The sequence below is a fragment of the Scylla paramamosain genome, chromosome 6 (assembly GCF_035594125.1).
Source record: "Scylla paramamosain isolate STU-SP2022 chromosome 6, ASM3559412v1, whole genome shotgun sequence".
Classification (NCBI taxonomy): Eukaryota; Metazoa; Arthropoda; class Malacostraca; order Decapoda; family Portunidae; genus Scylla; species Scylla paramamosain.
In genome coordinates, this window is record NC_087156.1 from 22,075,469 (window position 1) to 22,098,084 (window position 22,616).

Below are 22,616 nucleotides of genomic sequence, written 5' to 3' on the forward strand. Positions count from 1 at the left end.
AATTACTTACACCAAACTGACTAGATACATATTTCACACATCAAATACAAAATCTAATGAAAAATATATCTAACTATGAAACATATTTCTTTAATCAAAATAACACTTGAGTTTTCAAAAAGATGTGGTAGGGATAATGGATTTCTTATAAGTTTATCTAAAATCACCGTTTTACCATGTTTCTAATAACAGATTCTGAGTTCAGACAGAGATGGAAAGTACCCTTGTGGTTCTTGTTGCCAGGCACAAACTGGCCTCCTACTCTCCCCTTAGTATATTCCTGAATAGTAGTAGTAATACATAGTAGCAGTCTACCATTATCACTTCTACAGTCCCTGGTGACAATAAGAACTGCAAGGGCACTTTCTGTCTGCTTGTCTTTGACTCAGGAACAGTTAAATATATATATATATATATATATATATATATATATATATATATATATATATATATATATATATATATATATATATATATACTATGAAGCAGTAGCCATTTTTAATTTATTTGTGTTTATATATATATATATATATATATATATATATATATATATATATATATATATATATATATATATATATATATATATATATATATATATATACTATGAAGCAGTAGCCATTTTTAATTTATTTGTGTTTTGTTGTCTAGAAAATAGAGTGATCAAGTTGGAAGAGTAAGTCTGGGGTGAACCATCCCCTTCTTTAGTACACCAATGTAGATGGACACATTTCATTACCAAAAAAATTAGACCTTGATGAAAGGTTGATAAAAATGTACAGAATGCCAGAAGGATGGTTGGCAAAAGCTGCTTTATAGACTAATACTGTGAAAAAGAGATATTCTGAAGGAAAGAGTTCCACACACTGAGCCTCTCTAATACTAGAGAACCTCTTGCTATCAAATTATAGTTTACTCATACAGCTAACATGGTTTATCAATAATTTGGAAGCTGAAAAAATAATAAATTAGACTGAGGGCATTCTGATTGAAAAGATAGTGTGTGTACAAGGCATCATTTAATTAAATACATATCTTTTAGAAATAATTTATGTTTAAGTTATTATGATACTATGTTCAGTCATACTTCATACATGCAGCAAAGTTTAGAGGGCTTTCTTCTTGATTATGCCCATTACTATAGGATAACGTTGTCTGTGTTGGCGACAAGGCAGCAAAGTGGGATGGGGAGGTCTGATATTGAGGACTATGGTAACTTCCCTCATATGTTTGATTAAGAGGAGCAAATCCTTCAGTAACAGAGGCCATGTCTGAGACAATGATGAGAGAATCTTCTGGAGCAGACTGTGATGGAAATGTATATGATGGACTTGGAGGATACTCTGAAAGTGTGGTTGGTGGGGGAGTTCCTGATAACTGCGGTTGCAAAGATATGTTTGTGTTGTCCAAGTCTGAGAAAATATCTGCCTGAAAAGGAAAACAATCTATATAAGTTTTAAAAATCTCTCTCTCTCTCTCTCTCTCTCTCTCTCTCTCTCTCTCTCTCTCTCTCTCTCTCTCTCTCTCTCTCTCTCTCTCTCTACTCAGTGGTAGATTCTAGTTGAAACAGTACTTGCAGTACTAGGAAGTGGAAGTGTTTTGAATTTTGTAATATCTTGTTTCAGAGATCTGGAGACAGCTGTATGAAATAATATGTTTAGTATGAAAATCTGACAAGAGAGAGAATGAGGCAGAGATGCAACTGAAACTTAATGGCATCCAATCTGAAATCAGTTACTACTGGTCTAACATACTAATTTCTAAGTGTTGTGGATTAAAAGTTCTTGGGATCACTTGGGATCACTGAATGGGAAAGATTTAAGACATTAATTTTTCATGGTCATGTGCTAAATGTTCAGTAGTGCAAATATGTTTATATATATATATATATATATATATATATATATATATATATATATATATATATATATATATATATATATATATATATATATATATATATATATATATATATATATATATATATATATATATATATATATATATATAAACACAGCTCCTAATAGGCCTGATATGTAAAGATTTCCTCATTACTTTTTAGTTAATTAAGAATTCTTAACCATTAAACAGTTGTCATACAGGTACGTACAGTATATATTCATAACAAAATACCTCATTGAATTTTCAGATTGGTAATATTCTGTTAATGAAAAAAAAAAAAGTATAAGAACAAAGACCATACCTGTGAACATTCAATGTGAGCTGTTATGGAGCTTGTTACTACTGTCTGGTGCTTGCTGGAACCAGTATTTGTGTTATTTTTCTTACTCATTTTCTTCTTTGACTGTACAGTAGCAGATTCCTTTGGGGCATGCTTCTTCTTAATGTGCACCTGCATGAGAAAATAACAACCTCTTATAACACCTTGCTACAAACAAATATGAAGAGTGGTTCTAGAGAGAAAATGAAGAATGAGATGTAATATGAGAGAAGTAAAGAGAATGGAAGTTCAGCCAACTTCCATTGTGTTGTGAGTGATTCAGTAATAAAGTGAGTTTTAAAATGGATAGTCATAAAAAAAGGCTATTTATGAGTGAGTATGCACTTATGGTGACTAGAGGAAGGTGTGACAGTAAGAATGAAGGAATACTGTGTACACACTGTATACTGGGAGCACTTCTATACCAATTATTTGTTTAGTGAAGGCTCTCCACAAGGAAGTGAAGTTTCAAGGATGTTGTTAATAACATTATTATGATGATCATAAGACTTTGATTTAAAAACAATTTCATAAAATTCCACTTGTCCTCTCCACTTATTTCCTGAATGGAAATACAGTAGGGTACAAACAACAAATATGAGCCGTTCCATTGTAGTGTTCGTTATGGCAAATGTGCATTATGGCGACTGAAGAACCTATGGGAAAAAATTAATTGGTTGCAGGAAACCAGAAAAAAAAAGCCACAATTTTCTAAGAAAATATATCAAAATGAGCACATTTTGCACTACTGCCTTTGAGATACCACAACAAAGACAGTATATACAGTGCCCTCCCGAGTTTTGCACCTAGTCCTAAATTCTTAGCATCCTGAGTTTTGTGCATTATCACACCAAATTTTGTGCTGCTTTGACAAGTATATGTCACATTCATCTACTGTTGGCATCACACGTATACACACAGTAAACCCCCATAAGTCAGAGCTCTCTCTCTCTCTCTCTCTCTCTCTCTCTCTCTCTCTCTCTCTCTCTCTCTCTCTCTCTCTCTCTCTCTCTCTCTGAAAGTAAGAACAATCCTAAGGCTTGCTAAATAGAATGAGACTGATTGAGAATGAAGATGGAATTACTCATACGAGAGTATGAAGATGGAATTACTTATATGAGAGTGAGAAAGAGTGAGAAAGAATGAAGCAAAAATGATGAAATGAATGAGAGAGAGAGAGAGAGAGAGAGAGAGAGAGAGAGAGAGAGAGAGAGAGAGAGAGAGAGAGAGAGAGAGAGAGAGAGAGAGAGAGAGAGAGAGAGAGAGAGAGAGAGAGAGAGAGCAAGGTTTCACTCTCTTGTCCTTTATCTCTGACAGATAAGGGGGAGGGAGGTGACAGGGAGGGAGGTTTGAGACAAGATGAAACGAGGGAGAGGAAAGGAAAAAAGGGAGAAAAGGACAGGAGCCAGATAGGTGAGCAGCAGCTTACACAGTTGGTGAGTTAGTCTTGCGAGTTTTAGTTTGTTATTCCAATTAAATATTTATTAAAGTTTCAGTGCTCACACCAGTGGCGAGTTCATTATGCCAGTTTCAGTTCATTATTACAATTAAATATTTATTAAAATTTCAGTGCATTATCACAGTTGTATGTTATAATAACTGTGCGTTGTTGCATACCCTACGGTAATTTAATAACAAATTCCCACAAATTCAAGATTTTTAAAACATGAAAAGATATAGCTATCATACTTTTATGACATTATACTACCTTCAAACGATCTTGTCTTGGTGAGCTGTAGTCACACTGTGAACACTTGAATGGTTTCTCAAGGAGGTGTTGCTTCACATGTCTTCTAAGATGACTGTTGGTTATAAAGCTGTGGCCACAATCCTCACAAATAAAGAGTCTACTATTGGAGTGTTTGAGCATGTGTTCCTTGAGATGAGACTTCTTGGCTGTAGCATATGTGCAAGCTGAGTACTGGCATCTGAGAAGTTCTCCTTTTTGAAAAAAAAAAAAAAATGAGGAAAGAGCTTTAATTTCTAAAACTTGGACATAGATTAGTTTCAGAAATTACAAGAAAGCTAAAAAGGATAAAATAGATGAACTAGGACCCCTATCTTCTGTAATCTTATTCCCCTAATGAAAGAAGACATGATATCTTGTCTGGGCTTTCTCTCTTTACAGAACATCTCACACTGGTACACAGTTACAGAGAGAACCAATGATGGGAATGTCTTCAATGCCAATCAGCAAATAAGTCCATGGAGATTTCTAACATTAACAGCTCTATAATAAAAAACAATCATAATATACAGAGTTTTATAGCTTGCTGTCTAATAATTGTACTGTCTTCCATCATACAAAACCATTTCATTCTACTCAAAAACAGAGACTTTTGTAAAACAGAAAAGCAGTTAACTTTCTTGAGCAGAAAATAGTATGTGTCCATTACTCACCAGTGTGTTTCTTTGTGTGTATGATTAAGGAATTCTTTGTTTTTCCGGACCAGCCACACGATTCACACAAGAAAGGACGTTCCGATGTGTGCTTTGTTTCATGGATTTGTAAGTTTTGTATTCGAGAGAAGGAATCCCCACAAATTTTACCTGAAAATGGGAGGAAATCTGAATATTTAATTTGGACTGAAAATAATTAGTGCATCCATATCAAAACAGGAAAGATCAATCATTTATTCGTTATGTCACTGAAAATGTATATGATAAGCATCAAAATTCCAGTAAATGATAGGCATTTGTATTCTGGTAAGTATCAATGTTAAACCTGTTTCTTCTCAACAGAGCAGAAACTTTAATTAAAACCTGTTATGATCCTATAAAGACCTTGGGGCCCAGATGGATCTGAATGCAAGTGTGTCTGTAATAATAATAGTGATAATAGTGATAATAATAATAATAATAATAATAATAATAATAATAATAATAATAATAATAATAATAATAATAATAATAATAACAATAATAATAGTAATAATAATAATAATAATAATAATAATAATAATAATAATAATAATAATAATAATAATAATAATAATAATAATAATAATAAATGATTTATTAATATGGCAGTTGTTGCACTGAAATTATAAAATGGGTTTGAAGGGAGGCTTAACACTAAAACTAGTGTTAATCTAAAGGGAGGAAGTAACTATTAATGGCTCACACCATGGTAGGAATCTTGCTGAGGCAATATCGGTCCACGCATAGTGCCTTTAGGAGTGTTATCAGGTTGTGGTGTCAAGTGGCATGGACTAGGCAAGATGAGTCAGGTGGCAGCATGTGGTGTAGGGGTGGGTGGTGCAGCAGGCCCTTCCCAAACTTCTCCAGGGTGTCTTGGTGTCTGGCTAACAGCCTGAGCAGACTCAGGGTGGTCAGGGTGTCCTCATGGTTTGTGTAGGCAGGGTCAAGGATGACCCTGCATGCCCTCTTCTGCACACTCTCCAGGTGCTGCTGTTGAGTGTATGTGAGAGAGAAGGACCATGCTGGGGTAGTGTACATGAATTCGAGGAGGATGAAGGTGAGGTACACCCCCCTCAACTTGTCTGCTAGCATCCATGGGGGCCTGAGTCTATGCAGCATGTACAGCCTGTAGGAAGCTGACCTGACTGTGGTGGAGATATGCTGCTTCCAGGTCAGCTGGTTATCCACTGTGACACCAAACAGCTTGGTTGACCAGACCACCTGGAGAGAATGGGAGACCACTGAGAGCTGGGGAGGAGGTACTGCCACTGAGGAGGTAGACATGCATCACCACAGTCTTGCTGTGGTTGATTGTCATCCTGTTCTCTTCAGTCCACACCTGCAGCTGCTCTAGAGTTGCTTGCAGTGGCAAATAATCCAGGTCCTTGTTGTTAATTGGGACATCCACAGCAATGGGGGGTGCAGGTGAGAGTGTCGTTGATGAGTATGAGGAAGCACAGTGGACCCATCTTGGTGGCCAGGGGGAACCCACGTCAGCTGTTGGTAAGTGGAGATGGAGCCCTGATAGCAGATGGCCTGATGCCTCCCTGTGAGTAAGTCAGTGAGCCACACTACCAGATTGTGAGGGAGACCCAGACTGATGGCCTTGTTAATGACAACAGTGTGGTCAACAAGATCAAAGACCTTTCTGAAGTCCACAAAAGCAACAGTTAGAGAGGTGTCTTGTTTGTCCAGGTGACTGTGGAGGAGTTCAAGGAAGCTGATCAGGTAGAGAGGTGGACATGGCTTTAATGTTCCCAGACTGTTTGATGTCGAGTTACTAATTTTGGTGTAAGCCCAGTCGAACACAAAATCTTCGCAAATAAGGCTGGGGATGGGGGTGATGGCAGCTGGTCTAAGGTCAATGAGTGACAGTGGACTGAGTTTTGGGGATAAGGGTGACATAAGGTGTTTTCCAGTCCACGGGGTAGGAGTGTTGAGAGAGGGAGGCATTAATGATGGAACACAGGGATGATGTTAGCTCAGGAGCAAATTCCTTATAAATTTTGATGGGAAGGCCAGTGGGAGTGGTGGATCTTGGTTTGAGCATCATCTTGAATACATCCACCACCTAGACAGTGGGGGAAGGGCAGGGAGTAGGGAGATAGACTAGGAGAGGAGTGGTGTGGAGTGGAGGGAAAGTTTGAAAAGGAGCCTCGGCACACTTCACACACTCTCTCGGATGTACTGGCAAAATGACAGTTAATCTAGCTGTGAGATAGCAGGAAAGTGTGAGGTGCAAGGGGGAGATGAGGAGTGCTTTGTAAACCAAACAAAGCTTTGATCCTAGAGTATCACTGTCTGGTGTATTTTGTCTGGATAATAACTTGCCTTGATGGCCTTAATCTCCCTAATAACTCTGTTCCTTACTTTCATGTATAGGACAGGGTAAGAGTGGAATGCCCAGTTCTGCTGACATATGAGTCGCCTGATACAGGGTGTCATCCATGGGGCATCAGATGGGTGCACTGTGACTCTCTTGGCTGGGAAGTAGTGGTGGAAGGTTTCCAAGGTGGTGGTGATGTAGTTGCACCACTTGGTGTGGATGTCCTCCTCCAACACCTCAATCCATGGGTGTTGTGTCACTCACAGCCCAAATTCCCTTATGGCTGAGTTAGGCATGGAGTAGTGGGTCCTGGTGACAGCTGACAGCAGGAATGAGGTGATGGATGTGGGGATCAACAGGATGGAAAGGTGGGTGCTGCATCCCATGGGAGGACAGTGGCCTGGGAGGCAAGTACTGCTGGCTCAGGTCTGTCATGATAAAGTCAAGGGTGGATTACTGGTGGGTGGGGAAGTCCATGACCTGGGTGAGGTGTACCTGTTGTAGGATATCACTGATATCTAAGTGGCTGAAGTCCCCACAGATGACGAGCTTTGCAGGAAGATACCTCACCCTCAGAGCATCAGCAGTGTCAATGATGTGGTCAGTGAGCAACTGTGCTGTGGCAATGGGGTGTAACCCTCACCCACAGGGCCTCCACTCTGGCAGGGATGTTGACAGGGAGGTGTGAGGGGCTGAGAGCAGAACAGAACAGGGCCACTCCTTACACCCTCTGTGCCTGGTCCTGAGGTGGTGAATGAGCTGGAAGTCCTGCCTCATGCACACCTCAGGAACAATCTGCCATGCCTCAGTGATTACCACAATGTCTGCACAAGTTGATCTCACTGACACAATCAACTCATCCATCTTGTTGGTCAGAGACGTCACATTAGACAGGAGGAAGGGAAGAATATACTACACACACAGCACTTAAAAGTGTTTGCATGCCCTCACCTCCACCTGGCAGTCTTTCCTGGCACTGGAAGTCACCTCCTTGATGGGGCGCACCACATTCTTACCAGCTCTCGATCCATATGTGTGTGTGTGTGTGTGTGTGTGTGTGTGTGTGTGTGTGTGTGTGTGTGTGTGTGTGTGTCCCGTCTCATCTACCTTACCTTCTTTCATAAGAATTTTCGCTTAGTATACAGAAAAAGAAGTAATCTTGTTTTATGTAGGCATTACATGCAAAAAAGAAATTAATAAAATCAGATTCTTCATATAGCATGCTCTATACCTAAAATGTAACTTACATTTAAACTTTCGAGATTTTGAGTGTTGAGTTAAGTGTTCTGTTAAATTAAATTTCTTGTGAGCACGGAAAGGGCAATGAGGACATTTGTGTACTTTGGCATCCTGGTGGGTGACTCGGTGCTCCAGGAGGTGATAGATACGCTTGAAGGAGGCCTCACCTGTGGGACAAAAAGCCATCACTCTTCCCAGATTAGCTCAATAGGCCTAGCTAGTACATTTCCTTCTTTTTATTTAGGAATTGCCTGCTAAGCTTTAGATACACATTCTATATTGTATATATAGTACGCTACACAATGCATAATACAAAAAATGCATAGTGGCAGAATATCATGATACTTACAAGTATCACAAGAATGGGGTGGGCCAGGAAAATGTTCCCTCATATGAGAAAAGTAGAGTCTTGTTTGAAGGAAGGAGGCTCGGCACACTTCACACACTCTCTCGGATGTATTGGCACCTTCCTTTTTCTTTTCTGAACAATTACAGTAGCATAAAATCATAGAACAATATACATATGAATAATGAAAACTTGAAGAAAACTCTTATGAATCTTAATGCAACATTCCTTATCTTTAAATAACTATAACCCAAGAAAATTATTACAAAGAAAATATCAGTTTCATACCTGTTTTTGTTACTTGATAGTCTTTTCTCTTACCTTTATTCTTCAGAGTTATCTTTTCTTTCCTGCATATTTTCCTCAAGGTCTCCTTGACAGCTGGTCCAACATTTTCCCGTTCATTTACTGTTGAAGATAAAGTGTCTCCTGATTCAGGTTCAGTATTGACTTGATTTTCTTTTAACTCTTTTTTTGAGGAAGTTTCTTCTCTTCCATTAAGTACAATCTGAGGATCATCAGGATCTACCTCATGTGTCTCTATCTTAATCATGTCTATGATATCTGTGACTGGAGCATTGCTCGGAAGTGATGGTTCTGAAGAGACTGTTAAATCTTGACTAGTGCTTGATAGAAAACCTGTTACAAAGAGTCACAAAAAAGAGAGTTTTAGTTAAATAATCTCTGATGGGGCATGCAAACTACTAATAAACAAGAGCTGTATGAAAGTTTTTCTAGATATCTAAGGATGTTACTGTTGGTGCTATGACCAAGTGAACAGATGGAACTCAGAACACTTCTGTATATCATTCCTGTGATGAGGCATATCCTCTTGTCTATGTTGCCTCTTCTATATTGGGATTTCAGCCTGATTAATATGTAGATAGATATGCATACATATGAAAATGGCTTGAATATGTACAGATAATTTGCACACCTTACATATAGCAATCAAGCCAGTGCTCTTATCATTTGAGAAAAAAACATGATAAAAATAAGATACCAATGTTGAAGGAAAGGAGAATAAGGAGGAATTTAATGCTGGTGTTTAAAAAAAAGTCAGGGAGATGGAATAAGTAGACAGAAAGGGCCTTCTGATATGTGATTATCAAAATGTAAAAAGTCATGTGTACAGAATGCAATTTGTGTAAATAAATCTTTCTTACCAGAGATTCCTTGGCTGCAACTGCGGTTCATCTTAAACTTAACTTGACGTGGGGTATTTTCAATGGATGACACAACATGGGTATGATGTCTCTCCAGTGAAGTAACTTCAATACTCAGTGCTAGAGGATCCCTGATATTCTCACCTGGTTCATTTTTAGTAAATTCTTTTCCATCTGTGGTGTGTGACTCTTTATAAAATTTTTCTCCTCCATTCTCTAAGGAACATCCCTTGTATGTTTTGTCACCTTCAAGTGTTCCTCCAACAACAGTAACAATACCTCTTGCCTCTAAATCACAGTCAGCAGCTAGCCTCTTCCCATCCAATAAAAATTCTTGAGACACTATGTCCCTTGGTCCTATAGATAATACTGGTTCCTCTACAGGTCGAACTGCATCTCTGTGGAATTTACTCTCTGCAACATTAGTTTTCAGAGGATAATGATCATAATGTGGATCATCAGCAAGCATTCTTTCTGACAATGTGTTAATTCTAGTATTTTCAGAGTTGATTGCTACTTCTGTTTCTAGATTTTGGGGTAAATCTTTTACCTGTATTGTCATGTCTTGTGGGCAGTTGGATATCTGGGTGTCTGTTGAATTTTCGTTGTAATATACATCAGGCTGGGTGCAGCTCACATCTTGGGCTGTTGCTAAGTCATCATGATAATATGACTTTGCATAGTTTTCTTGGGTGTGATGTGATTCAATCATTAAATGTTGGCTTTCTTTTACATCTGATGACCTACATGTATAGAAATTCATACCTGGGTTAAAATTTTCATCATATGGAAATGACTGTGTGCTTTGGTCATCAGATACAGTCATATCATCATCAGGATTATATGTGCTTACATAATATGACACTGCACTTGCAAAGCCTGGTTTATTTTTATGGGGTGTTTCCCTTAATGTATAAATGGCTTGAGGATTAACTCTCGTATTGAAAGACTCTGGGCATTGGGTTTTCATACTAAAGTTCTGATCATATACTTGTCTTTGATACATTTGACTTGAATCTGAGGAGAGGGATTCTTCAGCACTATAAGGAGGCTCTTGGTGCCAAACTGTCATGTTTCTCACAAGAGGTTGTCCAAAATGCCCTTGGCTGTTAGAAGAAAATTTCCCGTCTTCAACAGATTCTGAATCTCCCACTAAACCTTCAGATATATGTGTGTGACACACATTTTCTTTTCCAGATGGACCTGGCTGAGAATATACTGAGCTAGGTGGATTGCCATGGATGTCTTGTGAGTTGTGAATAATTCGACATGAATCATATTGGTTACACTGCTCGGTATCTTGATCATTACCATCTCTTCTTGATGTAATGTGAAAATCACTTGGTTTATGAAGCTGTGACAGCATAGTTAAGTTAGTGGGATTGGTAAGATCATCTGGATCAAGTGGTAAATTCTGAGCTGAATGAAAAGGGCCTGTGTGGGTGGAAAAGTCTGTAACAGTTGGCATCACTTCCTGGTTTCTGCCACCACTAAGCTGATCTTCTTGAAGTTCATCAATTGCTGTTGATATTGCAAGACTGAAGAAACTTTCATTATCTACAACAGAATCTGCAGACTGAAAAGAAAAATTATTTAAAAAGATTAAAGCATAATAAAATATATGCTTCTTTAATGTAATGTTATGCAAGTAGAAATCAATTAATATATCTACATAAAATATTACAGACTCATGTTTTGTAATGTAAGAGACTTTACTGACCTGAGAAAACTTAGCTTTCAAATTTGAAAAAGAGGTGAGAAAGGCAGATGGAAGTAGAGAATGTTCATTAAGAGCATCCAGAAGAAAAAACAGTGCAAGACGTGAGCTGGACATATAAAGGGGATGGCTCTGAATCAAGTGAATAGGTGTCTCTGGATTGAGGTGTGACCACTGAACCCATGTCAGAAGACTTCGCAAGTTACGCTCCCGGCTTTTTGGACAGTGATGAACCCACCGAGTGACCAGTAAAAGGGTCTGGTCTTCATGTAAGTGCCAGTTCTGTAAAAGTAAAAATGTCACCCATTAATATACTAGTCATGCTAATGATCCAATTATGATGGCAATACTGTACTAAAATATCATGTTATCACCATCTTTTGTGAAAGATGTAGCCCACTATCTTATTGCAAGGTTCACACACGTAAGCTAACTCCATGCATATGACAAAGAAAGACAGGGTTGATGGCATTCTATTCTAGAAGGACCATAAACACATGAAGAAAGGTTAGTTTGCTGGCTTTCCCCTCCTGTTGGGATTATAAGGTCTTAACTCTTTGGCTTCTAACCAAGATTTTATTAGAATAAAAGGAGCTCCAGCAAAAGAGAAAACAAGCTCAGGCTGTCTCTAGACAGGCAAGGATTTAGACCCCTTAACTCTCAATTGTGAGCAATGTGCACTATCATCTACTAAAGTTACATAAAGATGATGAGTATTTAATGAATATACTACATGATTGATTCTAAAATGCTAAAATGAGAAAAATAGAATGTGTTCTTGATACTGCAAATGGTACCCAAGAATTTTTTCCATCTTAGATTTAAAATTCTTTTTAACAAAATACTATATAAAATACAATTACTTATCTGCAGTAATATTTCATGCAATGTATCTTTAGTTGATAATTAATGGAGACGAATAAGTAAAATGTACTTACTGGACATCTGAGAAAATCTTCAAGTCTTGTGTGAGACATTTCAAGCACTTCATCCCCCTCAACTACTTCTGACAGATGGGTTTGAATGAAAGTCCCAGTTGTTTTTTCAAGAGCCTTCAAGTTGTATCTGATAGAGAAAATAAAATAGAATAAGTGTAAACATAAAATATGTTGGTAAATAATACAAAAAGTAACATCTCACTCACAAAATAACAATAGAATTTCTCCTTTTGAAAATCATTAACACCATGAAATGCAAAAAAATAGCATAACAAAGGAGCTGTGATTCACAACATCACTATATCTCCTGACATCATAAGGCCAATACCTAAAATAGCAAAAGAAATTTGAAAAGAACTTATGGCCCCAAAAAATCTCCTATGATATTAGAAAAGATTTTAGACAGATTTTTAATATTTCATATGAGAGGCAGTCTCATGATAGTGGAAAAAATTTTGAGATCAACACTGACTATTTTTCTAAGTTAAGTAAGTAGATTGACCAAACATGTAAGATTAACTTACTTTGTAGCCATGTCCCTCACAGTTAGACAATTGGTTGCATCAAGGTACCGTTCCAAGTACTCTGCACAATGTTCTTTTAACTTGGCGATGAGAAGTCTGTTGGCAAGTCTCAGAAGCTCAGCTACATTTGTTTTGTCAACAACAACTGTCCCAGTATACATATAAGCTAATAAGCAATGGAAGACTTCTGGATCCTGTGAAGTGATTGTAAGTTGTTCCTTGACAGTTTTGCCAGCTGCAAACAACAAAACATTGATGTATCAGAAAGACAGGTCATATCCACAATGATGAATCATCAAAAGTTTCACTGAACTCTTCATGCATACAATGATGATGCATAAAAATTAATACTCTTCAAGGTCATCTATGCTGCCTCCACCTCTCCATCAAAGACTTAACAGCATCAGAGGATACATGGTTATTATGCATTAACATCACTGAAATAACTTCCAAAAATATTTCAGAGTACAGAAAAACTTGCAAACTGACAACTACAAATCTGTCTATTGAGTATTCCAACCTCAACTCTGCAATTACTATACTTTGTGTCCCAACAACTAACATAACTACTCCACTTAATATCTAAGAAGAAAGATGCTGAAGTGATGCAATCTTTAATTCCTTTTCTGTATTATTTTGATGAGTTTTTAATGTTTGTAGTAATCATTCCTTTATTTCTTCTTTTCAAATGCACTTACCTTTGAATATTGAATCAAAATACGGAGAGCAAGCAGCCAGTACACAGCGGTGAGCCTGGAACTGATTGCCAGCCACGTGTAAAACAACATCACAACATCTCACAAGCTCACGTTGACTTTTGAGTTTTTCCAAGACAGCAGTACCATGTTGATTCTCAGTGAATGTCATAGCATTATTCGGTAGAAGATTGAGCGCCATCTCCATTAATCACTTATCTGTAAGAAATAAATAGATGATTAGATTCAGTATCATGCCTTTGTCTATTCACTTCACCTAAAAGGTAATTAGTATATCTAAAATACTCTTCCTTGTGAAATACACTTTTGTGCTTTTTATAATATATTCTGGTTAATTTTTTACTTTACACCATAATCCCCCTATCCCCCTAACCTTGCTGGGACCTGACCTCTCCCCAGGGATACTAATCTAACCTAACCAAGCTGGAGGACTGTGCCCCCCTGGACTCCCATCAGGGAAACTAACCTAACCTATCCCACAGGATCAGGTCTAGGGAATTTTTGGGGAGGTACCCATGTCCATTTTGAAAACTATGGTTTTTCCACACAAACTTGGGAAGATAAAGTTTCTTATAATCCAGTAAAGTATGCAAAAAAATCACATTCCCACGTTGTAGAGTATGATGGTGTAAATCTAAAAATGATATCAAATAATAGGTTTTCCTTAGATTGAAGAAAAAAAAAAGTTTCAGTAAACTGGATCCTTGTTTGCTTACACCCCAACTGCACCATGGAATAAGAAAGATTATAATTATATGGCATCGTGAATTTGTATTGCTGTGAGAAGTCTACCATATCCTATCATGGTTACCCTTCAAATATATTTCTTAGTGTTTATGATGATGATCTTAAGTGGGGCATGGCAGTGATGCCATGTCAACCCCACACAGACAATCCCAAAGTTCCCCTAAAACTTGTTTCTGTGCATGGAGAGGGGGAATATCACCTCAAATATTAGTGCACCTGTTCTAAAGGATCATAAATGTCTGCCCCACTCACAGACAACTCCAAAGTTCCCTTAAAACTTGCTTCTATGCATGTAGAGGGGGAATATCACCTCAAATATTTGTGCACCAGTTCTCAAGGATCATAAATGTCAACGATAACCATAAGAATCATGAGAATATTGAGTATGGTAGAGTAATACTGACCTATAATAAATAGGAAGTGTCGCTGTTTCCTAGTGTCACTCCTCAATGTTTACAAACACTGGGCGACTTCACTCCCACGCTCTCTCTCTCTCTCTCTCTCTCTCTCTCATGAGACTGGTAGAGATGCATAGACTTAAAACAAAATAAATTAATGAAATCCCCCTAAAATTCACGATGCAAGAAAACAGTGTCGTTATAAGAAGTTCAGAACAGTTATTGCAAGAAAACAGTCAAGGCAGCTCATGTTCACTCGTGAGAAGAGCAGTGCTCCCGTTGAGCAGCGAGACTTGATATTCCCTGGCGGTGAGTGTCTCATTTACCTGTTTATTTCAAGTGTTACCATGTCACCACATTGTCAGATCGTATCAGTTATTACTCTTTTTTAAGTTGTTACCATGGTTCACTCTGTATTGTTTGAAATATGTGATGTACTCAGTGAAATAAAGCCAACACAGGTTCTGCAATTTTTTTTTATTTCATCATCAGTACAATCTGGCACGTACACTTTATTTATTTATTTATTTTTTTATCGTGCATTCTTATCGGGAGCAGCATGTCTACAGGGTGGCCTGTGATCAAGGGAGTATTACCTGTGCCGTGCGCCCTATCCCAGTGCAGCTATGGGATCCTTTGTGACGCTCAGCGCACAGGCCCTCAAACACTTGCTGGAGGCGTGTCACAATTGTGCTGGAGGTACGTGGAGTGGTCAAGTTACTGGTAAATCTTACTACAGCATCTTATAATTTTTTTTGGTGCCCTTCCCCAGCCTCAACAAACTTTGGGACTGGTGGGGAACACAAAAATCAGTGAAATTTTGCCTTGGAGAAAAGTCTACGGGGAAAAAATGTTGGTTTTATTATAGTTTAAGCCATTACACACTACGTGGTAATAACCTATCTCATTTTTGTTCTTCTCACTATTCACATAATTTCTAATGATTACACTACTTGTCGGAAATTAATAATAACGCCACAATAGGCCTGGGAATGCACAGCACTCTCAACTTTTTCTAAGTCCACAGGTAAACATAAATGGTGTATTGTTGCCTGAACTTCAGTAGTTAGGTTAGGTTAGGTTAGGGTTTTATTATAGTTTAAGCCATTACACACTACGTGGTAATAACCTACCTCATTTTGTTCTTCTCACTATTCACATCATTTCTAATGATTACACTACTTGTCGGAAATTAATAATAATGCCGTGGGCCGTGGGTAGAGATTGGGGACATTGGCTTAAACTATAAATTTACCAAAATTTTTTTTGGAAATGTTTGGGGTGAATGAGCAAATATGACTAACATATGGACTTCCAAAGCTAACATAACCGGATAGGGGTGATTCTGGCACCTTTGATCCCCTCTAATGTAACCTAACCTAACATGGGGGCTGGCCCCCTTGATATACCTAACCTAACCGAAAAGGGGGCTACATCCCCCTAGACAGCTATCAGATAACCTAATCTAACCAACCATGATATTATAACCTAGCCCAGAGGCAAGGTGGCATGTCTGCACTATTGCTTCACGTAGCACCAGGGTCAAAGTACACAAAAAATTACATTATGCTTTTAAAATACTGAAATGTCCAAATATGCAATGTTTACCAAATACTCAGAGTTATGAAGAACTTGAGGTGCAGGTGTCTCCTCTGGGAGGTTTGGACTATAGGGACTATAGGAAAGCAGCCTCTTGAAGAAAGATGTGAAAATGGCCATAATAAACATTGACCTTGCAAGGTAATCTACAAATATTGAAGTTATGTTTGGTAGTTTTCAGACCTCTTCTAGACGATGCTGTACAGTTCTGGTCCCTGTATTACAGGAAGGATATAGGTCTGCTAGAATCAGTACAAAGGAAAATGACTAAAAGGATAGGTATAGGGGATGAGGGATATGAAACAAGAAACTTATGAAACAAGACTGAAGCCATTAAATTTACATTCCTTAGATAAATATAGGTTAAGAGGGAACCTGATAGAAGTCTTTAAGTGGTATAGGGGTTATAACAAGGGGGACATAAGCAAAATTCTCAGGATTAGTGATCCGGATAGAACTAGAAGTGATGGGTTAAAGCTTGAAATTTAGTTTGAGAAAGAGATAGGAAGGAATTGATTCTCAAATAGAGTGGTACATGAATGGAATGGACTCAATAATCAGTTTGTTAGTGGTGAGTCATTAGGGAACTTTTAAAAGAAGATTAGACAAATTTATGGATGGGGATGATAGGTGGAAAAAAGTAGGTATATTTCATAGAGATTTTTTTTTTTTTTTTATGTAGGAAGGATACTGGCCAAGGGCAACAAAAATCTAATAAAAAAAAATGCCCACTGAAATGCCAGTCCCATAAAAGGGTCAAAGCAGTGGTCAAAAATTGGTGGATAAGTGTCTTGAAACCTCCCTCTTGAAGGAATTCAAGTCATAGGAAGGTGGAAATACAGAAGCAGGCAGGGAGTTCCAGAGTTTACCAGAGAAAGGGATGAATGATTGAGAATACTGGTTAACTCTTGCATTAGAGAGGTGGACAGAATAGGGATGAGAGAAAGAAGAAAGTCTTGTGCAGCGAGGCCGCGGAAGGAGGGGAGGCATGCAGTTAGCAAGATCAAAAGAGCAGTTAGCATGAAAATAGCGGTAGAAGACAGCTAGATATGCAACATTGTGGCGGTGAGAGAGAGGCTGAAGACAGTCAGTTAGAGGAGAGGAGTTGATGAGACGAAAAGCTTTTGATTCCACCCTGTTTAGAAGAGCAGTATGAGTGGAACCCCCCCAGACATGTGAAGCATACTCCATACATGGACGGATAAGGCCCTTGTACAGAGTTAGCAGCTGGGGGGTGAGAAAAACTGGCGGAGATGTCTCAGAACACCTAACTTCATAGAAGCTGTTTTAGCTAGAGATGAGATGTGAAGTTTCCAGTTCAGATTATAAGTAAAGGACAGACCGAGGATGTTCAGTGTAGAAGAGGGGGACAGTTGAGTGTCATTGAAGAAGAGGGGATAGTTGTCTGGAAGGTTGTGTCGAGTTGATAGATGGAGGAATTGAGTTTTTGAGGCATTGAACAATACCAAGTTTGCTCTGCCCCAATCAGAAATTTTAGAAAGATCAGAAGTCAGGCGTTCTGTGGCTTCCCTGCGTGATATGTTTACTTCCTGAAGGGTTGGACGTCTATGAAAAGACGTGGAAAAGTGCAGGGTGGTATCATCAGTGTAGGAGTGGATAAGACAAGAAGTTTGGTTTAGAAGATCATTAATGAATAATAAGAAGAGAGTGGGTGACAGGACAGAACCCTGAGGAACACCACTGTTAATAGATTTAGGAGAAGAACAGTGACCGTCTACCACAGCAGCAATAGAACGGTCAGAAAGGTAACTTGAGATGAAGTTACAGAGAGAAGGATAGAAACCGTAAGAGGGTAGTTTGGAAATCAAAGCTTTGTGCCAGACTCTATTAAAGGCTTTTGATATGTCCAAGGCAACAGCAAAAGTTTCACCAAAATCTCTAAAAGAGGATGACCAAGACTCAGTAAGGAAAGCCAGAAGATCACCAGTAGAGCGGCCTTGACGGAACCCATACTGGCGATCAGATAGAAGGTTGTGAAGTGATAGATGTTTAAGAATCTTCCTGTTGAGGATAGATTCAAAAACTCTAGATAAGCAGGAAATTAAAGCAATAGGACGGTAGTTTGAGGGATTAGAGCAGTCACCCTTTTTAGGAACAGGTTGAATGTAGGCAAACTTCCATGTGCCATGTGTAACCCTGATGGCTTCTTGCAGCTTTCCCTATTTTTTTGTTCTTATGTTCTATGATAGAGAGGTACTTTATTCTTTGCTGCCCTTCACAGCCACTCGATATTGTTAGTATGCGTAGCTCTGTTATTTGGGTCCACAAAGTTGATGTAGTGGTTAACAGTTAGGTGTCAGTATCCTTTCTCTTGTAGACTTGTATACCTTCCAGCAATTAGATATAATAGTAGTGCCAGGGAGAATATGGTCTTTTTTTAATGGCAAGAAGCATCTTGCTGTCCTCACTGCTGAACTGGAACCATGAAGCATTCTTGAATCTCCCTACACACACTGCTGAACACCCACTGGCCTTCTATTAACCTCTCCACATTATATTTCCTTTTCCAGACTTCGTTTCATCTATTTCTATGATCTTTCCTTCACTTCCAATTTGCCTGTCCTTCTTGCAATACCACTCAATCAACACCTCTTTACAAAAACTAGCCAAGTCACAAATCTCCTTGTCGCTTATTTTCATTTCAAACAAAAACATATGAAAAGCATTCACACACAAAAGCATTTATGAACACAAGAATAATCTTAATATCTGTATCGACATTATTAAAGAAAGTGTTCATAAATACACTTTCTTGCCACAGACATTTTGTTTGTCCTTTTGTACTTTTTGACAGAGCCAAAGATTCTGGTTCAAGTCCAGTACAGCTGCCTTTCCACATTTCCGACAATTTTTCTCTTCTAAGACAAGCTTGTGACAGACACACAAGTCAAACAAATCTCTTGTTTTGTTGCAGTAATGGAGGTAAAAGTTGATTAATCCAACATCACAGTGTGCACAACTGTGAGGCATTTACCAGATTTTTAAAGAGCTGCTGTGGACATGCTAAAGCTGATCCGAAATAAAACCACCACAAATGTGTTGTACATGAAGTACCTCATCACTATTTGTAGATCACAGTTGGAAAAAAAAAAGTCAAATTTTGCCAAAAAATAAAGTTAGTATCTGAAAAGGATATTTCCATAATTACCAGACCATGATTCTAATAATTTTTATTCTGAAGGGACACAATTTGCTATGAGGGATCTTGATGTTTGTGGCTTTGCTAATGATGCTTATTTAGTGTTTTATTGGTGTATGTAATTTATTATTATATTTACCTCTGTATAGCTATGCTTTGAAGCTACTCATTAATATTTAATTATTGCATGAAATAGTTGGTACACTTTGTATTCCATTAAGGTTTTGGTGTGCAGTCATCCATACTAAGAGAATTACTGCACCTCCATGTAGTATCTGGAATGTTGGCATATTCTTCTTAGGTTTTATTGTTTAGATTTGTAACTTGAACTTTATTGATGATAATAACAAAATTTTCAAGAATATCATTCAGGGCCACCTCAGCCAGGCACCTTGTGGTACAAACACATGGGTCTGAGATGGATGGAGCCCCCACTCCCTCCCAAGATAACTGTAAATCCCAAGTTTCTCTCTAAGTTCCCAAGCTTGTTAGCACTAGGAAAAGAAAAAAAGAAGATATTGCAAGTCATGCACAGTTACTATACAATCTCTGAATATATAATAGTGAAGTGTTTTAATTAAAAGTAAATGTAACTTACTCAGTTGTGAGTGACAGTGACTCACCTTAATGGCAGCCATCAAGAAACTGACAGGAAAGTGTTGAAAATAACTGCACTATTCTGAAAAATAATATCAATTTGCATCCATTTTTCATAATTGGTTGATTGGACAAGTGGTCCAGGGACCCTATTGGTGCTGCAAAGTCCAAACACAATATATTGGCCCACAACTATCAGTTAAAAGAAATACATCATTCCAGCATTTGTTCACATGTCTGAGGTAATCCTGGCACATGTGGATATTTTTTTATCACCATTATCATTAATTTGCAATGGGTAGAGTTGGGATTAGAAATACTTCAAATAGTGGTATCTAATATTTAGAAGTGCCAAGGACTTTCTGTACTGTATTACTTAAAGTTGTAAAAGTAAAAAAAAATAATTGCCTCCTGCTTCAGCACAAGGAATACAGTTCAAGTTTCTGTGAATCTGTAAAGATGTCTCAACTTGATCGAACAGCTGCCAAAATGGATGGCTTACTGCAGCCTCAGAGGATCTGCCTCCTGTAAGGAAGGATAATCAGGAAAATTTATTTTATTGTGATTATCTACAGAATGCTCTAGGTCCAGTTGTTTTTTATGATATATATATATATATATATATATATATATATATATATATATATATATATATATATATATATATATATATATATATATATATATATATATATATATATATACTCGTATATAAAGCAGCAAGCAGATTTAATGTGAAACTTTTGAAAACATTTCAGGTAATCCAGCCAAGCTTTGCATAGACAATATATCAGAGAGGCTGGGGAAGGAAACAGTTCATCCTTTTTCTTTCCTTTGCTGTGAGACAATTATTAGCATTGATGGGGTCATCTGGCACTCTGAGGATGTGACTTTGGACAACATTACCAGCAAAGCTCAACTTCGCCACCAGCCAGTGTACGAGAGACAGAATCCAGCTGTGATGAATAAAGAGTTCAATGACTTTGTAGACATCAGTGTGAAATGTGAGGATGGTGTCAAAAGTATTATTGATGAAGATGATGCTTCCTGCAAGATTGTCTTAGAAAAGGATCCTCTACTGTTGGATGAGTCACCTGCACTGCACACAAACACAAGTGGGTGTGGGAGTGAAGGACAAGCTCAGGAGTATGATGCAAAGTCTGTCAACAAAGGTTTGAGAAAGAAATTTGTAGGAATATTAGAAAAACAGGATTTACTGGGCATGAATATATCAAGTGAACAAAACAAATTTCCAGGGTGTACTAAAGGAAAAAAATACCCAGAAATCTTTGCATGTGAATTCTGTGGAAAAACATTTAAAGGAAAGGAGAGAGCATATCAGTTTTATTATCACAGGAACCGTGAACATACACATGAAATGTCATTCAAGTGTGATGTGTGTTCAAAAGAGTTCTGGGGTGACCGAGAACTATTGGCACACAGAACTCAGCACAAAGATCAGGGTCATGTTTGTCATATTTGTGGACAAAAGTTTAATGCCAGTAAGAACCTCAAAGTTCACCTTTTAATCCATGTCCCCATTCGAGAACATGTTTGCCATTACTGTGATAAACCCTTCAGAAGAAAAGATCACCTAACAGTTCATGAGAGAATCCATACTGGAATTCGACCATATCAGTGCCAGTGGTGTGATTCAGGGTATCCCCAAAAACACCAGTTAAAACTGCATATACGAAAGTGTCCCATTTTAAGACAAACTGATGCAAAACTTTATGGTACTTAGTGCATTCATTTAATTGTATGCCAAATACTATATCAATATCCCAGGACTTCATTACTTAACTTCCATCTCAGGTACTACTGTTCATGGTCATGACTGTAAGCTCAGTTACATCAATGTGGCATGTTGTCACTTAAGTTAAGACTCACTTCCAATATTTGTGAAGGGGGTTGTACATGCATTTACTTTGTCTCTTTGATTTTGTCAGTGTCTCATCTTGGTGTATAACAATAAGTAGCTTCAAGAATCTTTAGTATCTAAATCATCATCATTGTCCCAGACGCTGATACCACATGAATCAGGATATCATCTAAAACACTTTTGAAATTGTATATAAGATGTATATTCTTGTTCCATGCACGAATAAACTACATAGCATAATTTAGCATGTGCAAACAAAAGAACCTCAACTTGTTGCTAATTATATCACATAGTGATTCAAGACATCTTTGAAAATAATGTCATTATATATATATATATATATATATATATATATATATATATATATATATATATATATATATATATATATATATATATATATATGAAATCAGTGGAAACTCTAATAGCAATATTTAGGTTTTTCTTTCACTACACATTTTTAAGAATCAACAGTTTTGTCATTATAATGGCACTCAGTTATAGTTTCTTTCAGTTTTGTGGTTCCTCTCATTTTCCAGCATTTAACTTGGTGTCTACTTTACTCGTGCAAAAGACCATGTCACATGTAAATAATTTGTTTTTCCATAGAAAATAATTA

General features: G+C 37.6%; 3 protein-coding genes across 6 annotated transcripts; 1 reads left to right on the plus strand and 2 right to left on the minus strand.

The window, feature by feature from the left end:
• Window positions 1-1,002: 1,002 nt before the first annotated feature.
• Window positions 1,003-14,897, minus strand: LOC135101399 (uncharacterized). Of its 2 annotated transcripts, none has more exons than XM_064005332.1 (13): window positions 14,766-14,897; window positions 13,597-13,812; window positions 12,899-13,133; window positions 12,375-12,501; window positions 11,440-11,718; window positions 9,720-11,295; window positions 8,875-8,961; window positions 8,557-8,688; window positions 8,216-8,374; window positions 4,622-4,771; window positions 3,930-4,162; window positions 2,204-2,353; window positions 1,003-1,428 (listed from the first exon to the last, which is right to left on the minus strand). In XM_064005332.1, the coding sequence occupies exons 2-13, from the start codon at window positions 13,799-13,801 to the stop codon at window positions 1,078-1,080; spliced, it is 3,684 nt and encodes a 1,227-aa protein (XP_063861402.1). In that variant the 5' UTR covers window positions 13,802-13,812; window positions 14,766-14,897; the 3' UTR covers window positions 1,003-1,077. The 2 variants fall into 2 exon arrangements, with proteins under 2 accessions (XP_063861402.1, XP_063861401.1); XM_064005331.1 differs by having other exon boundaries at window positions 8,875-9,192.
• LOC135101401 (uncharacterized) lies at window positions 5,387-8,209 on the minus strand. Its single transcript, XM_064005336.1, has 2 exons — window positions 7,013-8,209; window positions 5,387-6,139 (listed from the first exon to the last, which is right to left on the minus strand). Exons 1-2 carry the CDS (start codon window positions 7,089-7,091, stop codon window positions 5,823-5,825), a joined length of 396 nt encoding a protein of 131 aa, XP_063861406.1. The 5' UTR covers window positions 7,092-8,209; the 3' UTR covers window positions 5,387-5,822.
• Window positions 14,898-14,916: 19 nt separating the features above from the next.
• Window positions 14,917-22,237, plus strand: LOC135101400 (zinc finger protein 62-like). 3 transcript variants are annotated; one of them, XM_064005335.1, is made up of 4 exons: window positions 14,917-15,068; window positions 15,318-15,458; window positions 20,536-20,642; window positions 20,874-22,237. In XM_064005335.1, the coding sequence occupies exons 3-4, from the start codon at window positions 20,609-20,611 to the stop codon at window positions 21,857-21,859; spliced, it is 1,020 nt and encodes a 339-aa protein (XP_063861405.1). In that variant the 5' UTR covers window positions 14,917-15,068; window positions 15,318-15,458; window positions 20,536-20,608; the 3' UTR covers window positions 21,860-22,237. The 3 variants fall into 3 exon arrangements, with proteins under 3 accessions (XP_063861405.1, XP_063861403.1, XP_063861404.1); XM_064005333.1 differs by lacking the exon at window positions 20,536-20,642 and having other exon boundaries at window positions 14,928-15,068; XM_064005334.1 differs by lacking the exon at window positions 20,536-20,642 and having other exon boundaries at window positions 14,934-15,068; window positions 15,329-15,458.
• Window positions 22,238-22,616: the final 379 nt, after the last annotated feature.